We start from the raw sequence: 10,021 nt of genomic DNA, 5'->3' as shown, positions 1-10,021 counted from the left end.
GTTCTCCCCCTCTAAAACAAGGTGCGTCCTATGGTTGGGTGCGTCCTATAGAGCAAAAAATACGGTAATTATGAGTTGTGCGGATAGAAGTGCTTTGCAGCTAATATGGAAATGAGTGCTGAATGAGCGCTGTATTTTTCACCATTGGTCCAAAAGTGGCTTTTACATCTTGTGGAAGCTGAAATGTAATGCGGAACTAATGGGGAAATGTGAAAATGGAATAAACTGCCATGGGAATGCCGCCATAGAATGCCTGACTTCAGTAGGGTGGGAGAGAAGACTGTGGGCACCTGGGAAGGGGCTCGTGGGCACAGGAGAGCCCACGGGCACCACATTGGCAACCCACGTCGTGGAAAATTATTGAGCTATGTGGACCAGTAGCCTGACTCAGTACAGTGGTACCTCGGGTTAAGTACTTAATTCGTTCTGGAGGTCCGTTCTTAACCTGAAACTGTTCTTAACCTGAAGCTTTAGCTAATGGGGCCTCCTGCTGCCACTGCGCCGCCGGAGCAAGATTTCTGTTCTCATCCTGAAGCAAAGTTCTTAACCTGAAGCACTATTTCTGGGTTAGTGGAGTGTGTAAAACCTGAAGCGTATGTAACCTGAAGCGTATGTAACCTGAGGTACCACTATATTTCCCCCCTTTTTTTAAACGGTCAGTTCTGTATGCTGCGTGAAAACACCAGTCAGTGTTTCAGCTGAATCCCCTCAAGGCAAAAAGTATTGGTGCAGTGTGTTCTTTTTAAGGAGGACGTTTCTCCTCCCGACAATAACCGTGGCATTTTGTTCTTGAGTCGCTCGCGAGAAACTCCTGCTGCAAAGCAGCACAGATGTTGCTGGTTATTTGATCCACAGGCCGCTGCTGCTGCTGCCCCCCCCCTTTGCGTTTTGCTTCAGCCTGAGTGTCAGGTTGCTGGCAGGAGAAATTCTGAAGAAAGCCTAATTGGGCATCAGCCTTCCGGCACGCACAGCGCCTTTACAACTTATTGTTTTTAAAGTCATTTTGCCTGTCGCTTTCTCTTTGAGGCATGCAACGGCGGCTCATGTCACAGCTGTTTTTTCCCTTCTTAGTGGGATGGTATTGGGGGCAGGGGAGTGGGGGGGGGGACAACTTGTTTCAGGTATGCAGAATACGCCGTGGGTGCTGTCACCCACATCTTACCCTCGTTGTTTGATTCCTGTTCTTTCAAGCAGACACCTAACAGCTGGGACTTCGCGCCTGTCATCTTGACGAAGGTCATTCTGTTTCGGTCAGGGGCTGGTTAACTGACAAATTTGCCTTCAAGTGCTTTTTAAAATGATTTCTCTCCCCCCCCACTCTTCATTCTTCTTTCCCCCGATATCACTTCACTTTGAATAGTACATGATCATCTCCTTGCTTTGACAACACAGCTTAGTGCAGTTTTCACAGTGGGCCACACACACCCCTCAAAAGCTTTTCGGCGAATATTTTACAGCAAGACAGACCTTACAGGGTGAAAAGAAAGAAAGGGTGGTGTGGGGTTTTTTTGGCACTCAAGTAGATGTTTTCAACACCACGCTGTTCTCCCGCTACCTTTGGTGGTTTTTAAAAAACCCCAAAATTGATTTTAACCATTGTGTAAATCAAGCTGCTTTGACCGTGTGTCAAGTTTTTCTTTTTCTGCCTGTGTGTGGCTCATTCAACTTTCCCTACACCGCTGTGAATATTTTATGAACAAACTAGAAGTGTTAGGATGACAGCCTCTTCATTTTCTCCCGCAGACGCCAATAAGGGAGCCAGTAAAAGCATTAACATCCCCCCCTCACCTCCAGCAAAGAGAGTTCCAAGAATGCTTCTTTTCTTTCCAAAGTGACTCTGAATTACCATTTGCTGAAGACCATGAGCAAGAGAGAGCTGTGTCCTCTTGGAAATTGCCCCAGGGGCACATATGTAACTGTGTATTTTTGTTATATTTTGTTTAAGCTGTCTGTTTTTGCTTCATTTTCTTAGAGATATCTTTCATATATTAAGCGATATAGAAATTAAATAATCAATCAATCAATCAATCAATCAATCAATCAATCGGCTGGTTGGGTGTTGTGCAAAGAGTGATAGATCCTGCTGGGCTCATTTGATGCGATCTTTCTACTCTGGAAATGAATGGTTGTCCTTTCTAAGGTAGCTAACCACAGTGACAATGCTCCCTCTAGAGGGCAGGAGGGCACATGACATCACAAGGACCACAACTTCCACTACTAGAGCCAGGAACTGACTTTAAGGTCACATTCACACCATACTTTTAAAAGCAGTATCATGCCACTTTAAGCAGTCATAGCTCCCCACCTCAAATCCTGGGAGATGTAGTTTATTAAGGGTGCTGAGAGTTGTTAGGAAACTGCCACCCCCCCGCCTCAATTTCCTTCACAGAAGTACAATTCTCCAGAATGGTTCAGTCCCCTCTTCCCAGGGAACTCTGGGAAATTTTGCCTGGTTGGAAAGTTTCCTTGAACTGTGGTTATCTTTCCTGTTTAACTGGATTGAGAGATTGGGGGGGCGTAAAAAAAAAAAACTCTTTTAAGACTTTTGCACAGATGGCGCAAAGGGAAGAGTCACATTCATTGCTCTACTTCCCTATGCCTCTGACCTTTCCCAGCACTGGAATAGAGTCCCTGGAAGGTTTGGAATGCAGCCCTTGTTCCAAAAAACCCCCAAAACCCCAGCACCAGTTTTATGATGTTTCCCCACCCATTAGCAGTACAGATGAAGAGTGGGCTATGATCATTTATTCATAATAAACACACAATTAAGTCAACTTGCTGAGGTGCACCCACAACCGTGAGGTCGGAAGACACTGGTTCCTCAGTTGTTGCCACTGGCATTGGACTGCCTGTGATGCCACAAAATGACATAGGATAAGGCAGTTATTGATGGATGGAAAGAGGTTCAGGGGAAAGGCCCAGCTGGTTAAGGGTGCTGGGAGCTGTTAGGGGACCCCCCCTCATCCCCCCACAAAGCTACAATTCCTGGAGGAGTTCCCTGGGAAGAGGGACTGACGATTAAACCATTCTGGGAATTATACCTTTGTGAGAGGAACAGGGGTCTCTTTGCAACTTTACAGCAAACTACAGTTTCCAGGATTCTTTGGGCGAAAGCCACGAAAGCTTAAAGTGTTATCATGGCACTTTAAATGCATGGTGCGGATGTGGCCCCAGGCATGTAGCATAGAAAAACTGCCATGAGAAAGAAGTCTGGCAAGATCTGGTACACACCTCACCTCTGCACTTCAGCCTCAAGTCTGTAGGCCTCATGTTTGCCTACAGACAGCTGCTATATTGGATCACCCCCTTTTGCTAAAGAACTTCCAATAGTTTATTTATTATTACCACATCCATATCCCAAGGAGCGGAGAGTGGCGTACGCACTTCTCTTCCTCTCCATTTAATCCCCACAACTCCTCTGTGGGATAGAGGTTAGGCTGAGAGGCAACGAGGTCATAGTGAGGTTTATGGCTGAGTGGGGATTTTTTAAAAACATAATTTTTTTATTAAGCTTACAATTTGATATTCAACACCTTTATCATATAAAAGAAATGCAATAAAACAAAACTCCCCCCACCCCATGACTTCCCCCAACTTCTGGTTCATTAACTATTTGCTGCTTCTGTTAAATTTTTGTCTTATTTTCCATCTTTTAATTAAGTGCTCTTATATTCTTCATCTCAAATTTTCTTCAAATTACCTCTTATATTTAGTTAATTTCCATGTTATTGTTTCTTGACTTTTGCTCATGCTTTCTTGTGTTTACTCAAACCATGCTAGCGAGTCCATTTCATTACAATATTTCTGTAAATACAACATATTCCCAGTCTTTTTAAAAGTCTCTGTTGTCTTTATCCCTAAGTCTACCTGTAAGTTTTGCAATTTCTGCATATTCCATAAGTTTAACTTGCCATTCTTCGTTCGTTAGTATCTTGTCGTCTTTCCATTTTTGGGCTAACAGAGTCCTAGCAGCTGTTGTAGCATACATGAAAAGCTTCTTCTGTTGTTTTGGCAATTCCTGTCCTATAATACCTACCGTAATAAGAAAGCTTCTGGTTCAGAAAGCTTCTGGTTTATGGCTGAATGGGGGTTTGAACCCTGGTCTCCCAGGCCCTAATCCAGGACTCTAACCACTACACCACAGGGACTAAGTTTAGATGAGCCCTGCTGTATACTATCCTCGATACAATGCAGGGAACTTTCATTCACCACTGAGGTGGGAGAAGTAATCTGTTTTAAATGGATATATACATGGGATTTAACTGATCTGACCGGATCAAGCTTTGCAGGGAACCGCTTCTCGTACTGACCACTGGGCCAAGCTATTGAAGCAGATCTTTAAAGAAAGCCTAAAAGGTAAAGGTAAAGGTACCCCTGCCCGTACGGGCCAGTCTTGACAGACTCTAGGGTTGTGCGCTCATCTCACTCAATAGGCCGGGGGCCAGCGCTGTCCGCAGACACTTCCGGGTCACGTGGCCAGCGTGACATCGCTGCTCTGGCAAGCCAGAGCCGCACACGGAAACACCGTTTACCTTCCCGCTAGTAAGCGGTCCCTATTTATCTACTTGCACTCGGGGGTGCTTTCGAACTGCTAGGTTGGCAGGCGCTGGGACCGAACAACGGGAGCGCACCCCGCCTAAGCATATGCAAAAGAGTCTTCTATCTAAATATAATATACAAGCACCACATAGTGCAACAGGATACATTCAACCAAGTCCTATTAAGAGCAGACCCACAGAAATTAATGCAGTCACTTGCATTAACTTCAACGAGTCTACTCTTGAGTAGGACTTGCACGGGCTACAACCCTTATATGGTCGCATTAATACAGAAAGTATTTTTATGCAGTTAAAAATAATTCATGGTTGTGCTGGTTACTTTAGGAAGCCTGCAGTTTAAATATGTATAGTATAGGCATGAGAATATATTATGCACATTGTTTTTTTAATATAATCGGGGGGGGGGGGGAACACCCCACCAACTTGCTGATTGTCAAGATCAAGGAGCAAGATGGGAATGAAGACAGAATCTGCATGCATAAGCTTGACAGAGACGTCGAAAATCGAATCCCCATTTGCCATAGGAATGGTAATTTGTCCCCACGATGCCCACCTCTCCTAGCACCTCGTTTCCAAAACTAGGGGCAAGTGCCCAAACCAGCCAGCTTGAAAAATTAATACGCCGAACTCAGGACTTTGTGTGCTTTTATTAAAGCCAGTGAAAGGGAAAAGTAAGGGAGTGGGGAGAGATGTACACAAAGACAAGTTTGCATCTGACACAACAGTGGGAGTAAAAAAATAATAATAAAGCAGCCCACACTTGCCTCTTTTCCACTAGAATGGCACAACAGGAGATACAACCCCCCCCCCCCACAACTACACTGGCAAGTAAGAACAGATTTCCCTGCATTGAACGGTGTGATCACACACACACACACACACAATCAGAGTGACTTCAACCATCTATTAGAAAGTAGAGGCATGTGCTTTGGGGACAAGGCAGGGCATCAGGCAGCCTAGCAGAAAGAAGGACTTTTGTCTGGGCTGAAAGGGCAGCACCACCAACCTAAATGCACAAGGAAGGGGAGCGTACTGACTTTACAAAAAGGGAGATTGCATCCGAGCAAGGGGAGGCTGTTTCCTTGCATGGCATCATTGCATAGTAATATGTCCACCCAGGGGGGAAAAAGAAGTAGTTTTGGAATCTCCGCTGGTTTCTTCCCAGTCGTGTTTTCACTTGCGGGGAATCTGAGAGATTGTAAAAGGCGGGGGGACAAGAAGAGAAGCTAATATACAAAAACCCCTCAGGATTCTGATCTCAAGAAATGGCACCTGCATTTAAATAAAATATATAAATATAAGCAAGTGAAGGTTGAGGACTCCCCATACAGAAATAAACCATTTGCCTTTGGAGGAAGGTTGTGGACTGCAGAGTCTTCTGTGAAGACCAAGTCAGAGATACCTCCTTGGGTGGTTCTACATTGGATTTGTAGCAATCTAAAAACTCAGGGAGGTGTGAGGATGTCTCTCCCCCCTCCCTGCTTTCATCCTGACGAGGCTCAAAAGCATTGTTTAAAAACGCATAAACGGAAGAAAATGAGGATGCTCCAAGCTTAGGAAGGACCATTTCAAAGCTACATCTTAGCTCATTAAATAAATGAGAGGGTTGCAGCCAGTGATGTCCTACTCAGAGTGGGCCCACTGATATGAAGGAGCAAGGCTCAGGTTAATTTCAATGGGTCTACTCTGAGTAGGATACAACCCAAAGAGATTAAAGTGCCCCTGCCGTGAGATATTTCTGCACTTATCCTGACCGCATCCTGTATCCTCCTTGGACAGGCAGGAAGGACCCTTTAGTCTGTGAGGGTCAAAAAATGCACCTGCGTTGTGAAATCTACGCCAGAGGTGGGGAGCAGGTTTTCTGGCTCTTAGGGAGACAAGAAACATGGAGGCACAGTTGACACTGCGTCTCCACCACTGAACGGTACTGTAAAAGGTACCAGGCATCATCTAAAACAGGGGAAGCCATTGTGGTGCTCTCCGGATGTTGCTTAACTACAACCGCCATCAGTCCCAGCAGGACGGCCAAGAGCCAGTAATGATGGGGTTTGTAGTGCCATCAAAGCTGGAGAGCACCAGCTTCACTACTGCTGATATAAAGGATACAGAAAGCCGGGGTGGGGAACCTGTGGCCTTTCAGATGTTGCTGGATGTTCCCAGCCCTCGCCAGCCCTAGGACACACAACCAACCATCAGAGACGATAGGAATTGTAGTCTACCAGTCTGGAGGGCTGCAGGTTCCCCGCGATGGATGCAGAGCTTGAGGAGTAGGAAAACAGAGTGCAAAAATACAAAACGAATGGATCAACTATTGCAGTATTTGCAAATTCCCACCTCTCCTGTTCCAAACATTTGGAGATGAGAGGCCACTGAGTGTGTTTCTTGCTCACAATGGTTTGTTTGGCCACTCTTGCCTCCGTGCGCTGTCAAGCACACACATCAAAAAACCAGCAGAGCCTCCTAGAGGTGGGTGTGCTCAGCGGATAAACCTGGAAGGAAATTCTACTGCCCACCATCATGAAATACAGAGGAAGCGGGAGAAGAAAATAAAATATTTCAGTGGCTCGGCGATGACAACACTGCAATAAGCTTAAGGCCTCGTTCAAAACCCACTTGTTTAAAAAGAGAGAAAGCGACTTGCATGGTGCGCTGGAAGAGCAGTTCCTGGCTAGCAGCCCAGCTCGCATCTCAGAACCTGAAGGCATGCTGCAAAATTTTGCATTAAGGGATGCCAAACGCTTCCCACCGGCATTAAAAAAACATGGCACTTTTGTGTTTCGCACTGAGCAGCGGGCACCGCAAGCCAGTTCACCTCCTCAAAAAGAAATGGCCCAGCAGTGCAGGAGTTCGGCTGCCAACCAGACCTCCAAATCCTGACAGTCAGAGAGACGATGGTGGAGCTGGAGCGGCTGTGCAGTGAGCACGCAGCGTCCCAAAAGGGGAGCGGAGAGTCTTTCGCTACGATCCAGGAAAGAAAACAGAATTGGCAGCCTGCCTGAGAGCAGTTAACTGAACTGGCTCCCCTCTCCGGAACTCCTCTGATCGTGAGTCTTCGTTCCATGCTTCATTGGCACAAGCCCGTTGGATGCAAAGCTGCTGGCATCTTTTCCCTCTTCCCAGCCGGCCACTTTCTCAGCTGTTTTCCTGGCACTTTTGCTAGCAACCGGGTGCATGGGCACCGTGCCGCCCACGCCAGTATTTACAATTCCTCAGGGCTCCAAAGACTGGCTGCTACACATTGCTGACTCTGGTCTCTGCAGAAATAGTTGTGCTGGCACCGGATGTCATCAGTGACCTATCTCTTCTGACGTAGCGGGGTTTGCGGACTGCAGAAAAGGGAAGTAGAAAGGAGACGCTATTATCTTAACTGCTTAAGATAGGAAATTGGGGAAGGGATTAGCTTTAGATGTTGCTTTGGCTTCCTTGCACCCCAATTTTTTCTTGCACCCCAATTTTTGAGAGGGGGAGAACTAGGTCACTTCGCTTGTGGCTGGAAGTTATTTAAGATCCCTGGGTCAGCACCGGGTTTTTCTAGAGAAGATGGGAGAACCCGTAGCCCACCAGAGGGTGAAAGACTACAACTCCCATCATCCATATCTGGCTGTGCTTGCTAGGAACATAGGAAGTGTACGGTGTCCAGTCAAATTCGTCCATCTGGCTCAGTAGGGTCTACACTGACTGTCGCTCTCGATAAAAACAATTAACACATCTGAAAAACAAATTCCAATACAGAGGCAGACTGGGAAAGATCTCCCCAAAAAGCATTTGTTGGATGAAGTAGCCCTTCAAGCAGGCACTGAAAAGACAATTGGCTTCCATTGCCAAATATCTGACTCACCTACACCTTTTTTTTGATTTTGTGATTACTGCATCACAAGAAAGCGCTGACCCAAAATATAAAAGGTAGGGGGCAGAGAAAGGATTTCTGGATTAAGAGCCACCCCCCAAAAAAACTCTGAAAGCCAGGGTGGTATAGCAGTTAAGAGTGTCAGACTAGGGGTCAAATCCCCAGTTCAAAACTGCCACAAAACAGTCCCTGTCTCTCAGCCTAACCTGTGAGGATAAACTGGAAGAGAGGGAGAACCATGTATGCCAGACAGTGAGCAGCTTAGGAGAAAAGGTGGGATATAAATGGAAAAATAAAACACACACACTTTTTTGTTTTAGAAAAATCATTATGTGCAAGGGCTTCCTGTACGAACAAGCTTTAAAGAAGAAATATATTCCAATTAGACTACATGCACTTCTAGGGAATAGGAATGGTTTCCAGCATCAGATGCTTTTTATAATTATTTTGCAGAAGAAAAGAAATCATGGGTGGGCGGGGTGGGAAGAACTCAAACCACCCCCTATATTTTTTGTGTTCCATCTGTCATCTATTCTGAGCTGTACGACACATTTCAATCCACAGAGACTAAGAATGAGCCACTTGGGAACCTGGGAGACAGTCTGAGCTGCGAGAAGCCCAGACCAGCTCAGTAATTCTCTCTCAAGCGCCCATAAAACCCCTCGCTGCCTGAAATCCATCTACTTTTAAAGCACACCCCCCTTAAGTACCAAATATGCTATTAAAGCGGGGGGAAAGAACCTTTTCACGAGGCAATATAAGCTTTGCATTTATGACCGGAGAGGGGCCTGATTAGCAGTGTTAATGCCGCAAGGTGCCATCGAGAAAGGTTTTGGTTTTTAGGCGATTATTGTAAGGAACTCTCCACAAATCAAGATGCAAACAAAAATGGCACTCTAAAAGGGGGAGGCCGTATATCTGTTTAAAAATAAAGTTTCCAGGCAAGGGCTCTCAGTTTTCCTTTTCCTTGCCGCCACTTGACAAAAGGGACTTTTAGCAGAAACCAAAGGGATGGGGTGGGGGGTGGAATCCTTACCTGAGGACGGTGGAGATAACATTGATGCCTGAAAAGAGAAGAATGCCTTAAAAGATAATAATGAAGATTAGGGTATCTCAGAAGTTTCGGGGTAGTGAACTTTCTTCTAAGTTTCATATGACTTCCTCCAAACTTTCCAGTGTATCTGAGAGCCGATTCTACACGCATATATGTGCACACCTCTAAGGTGGTACAGTCCTCCCCAAAGCTGCATTAACTTCCCCCAATTTCAGTGAAACTGCATTCTTGGAACTGCCCCACACCAAGCACAAATTTGAGAGCTGAAACACAGTTCTGCTACAATTCAGTCATCAGACTGAAGCAGTAACCCACCACCGCAAAACAGATGAACTGGGAATGGTTTCAACAGAAGCGATCAACTGTTGTTAGTTTCGGTGCTCTTAAACAGAGCTTTTATGGAGCCTGAAGCCTGTCTCCAGAAACCCAGACTTATTGCTACTCCTGTTAAGCAAGATTAATTATAAAGGCTGGAGTTTTACTTACTGATTCAGCAGACTGTACAACAGACCCTAAAGAGGAAGGGTTAGAAAAGAGAGAGTAGTAGTATTAGTGATCTAA

The 10,021-nt window shown here is 45.6% G+C and overlaps 1 protein-coding gene across 7 annotated transcripts in view; it reads right to left on the bottom strand.

The window, feature by feature from the left end:
* Positions 1–5,187: 5,187 nt before the first annotated feature.
* The window catches only part of C7H1orf159 (chromosome 7 C1orf159 homolog), a 33,509-nt gene continuing 28,675 nt past the window's right edge, over positions 5,188–10,021 (bottom strand). For 4 of the 7 annotated variants that reach the window (XM_028740814.2, XM_077931361.1, XM_077931363.1 and 1 more), the window contains 3 exons: positions 9,947–9,972; positions 9,443–9,488; positions 5,188–7,885 (listed from right to left, as the gene is read on the bottom strand). In XM_028740814.2, the coding sequence (XP_028596647.2) occupies positions 7,791–7,885; positions 9,443–9,488; positions 9,947–9,972 (167 nt within the window). In that variant the 3' untranslated portion in view covers positions 5,188–7,790. The remainder of the gene's footprint in view (positions 7,886–9,442; positions 9,489–9,946; positions 9,973–10,021) is intronic. The other 3 variants (XM_028740816.2, XM_028740821.2, XM_077931360.1) reach the window with 2 other exon arrangements.

The sequence above is a fragment of the Podarcis muralis genome, chromosome 7, assembly GCF_964188315.1.
Source record: "Podarcis muralis chromosome 7, rPodMur119.hap1.1, whole genome shotgun sequence".
NCBI lineage: Eukaryota > Metazoa > Chordata > Lepidosauria > Squamata > Lacertidae > Podarcis > Podarcis muralis.
Note: the sequence above shows the minus strand (reverse complement) of the source record. Positions and strands in the feature narration are given on the sequence as shown.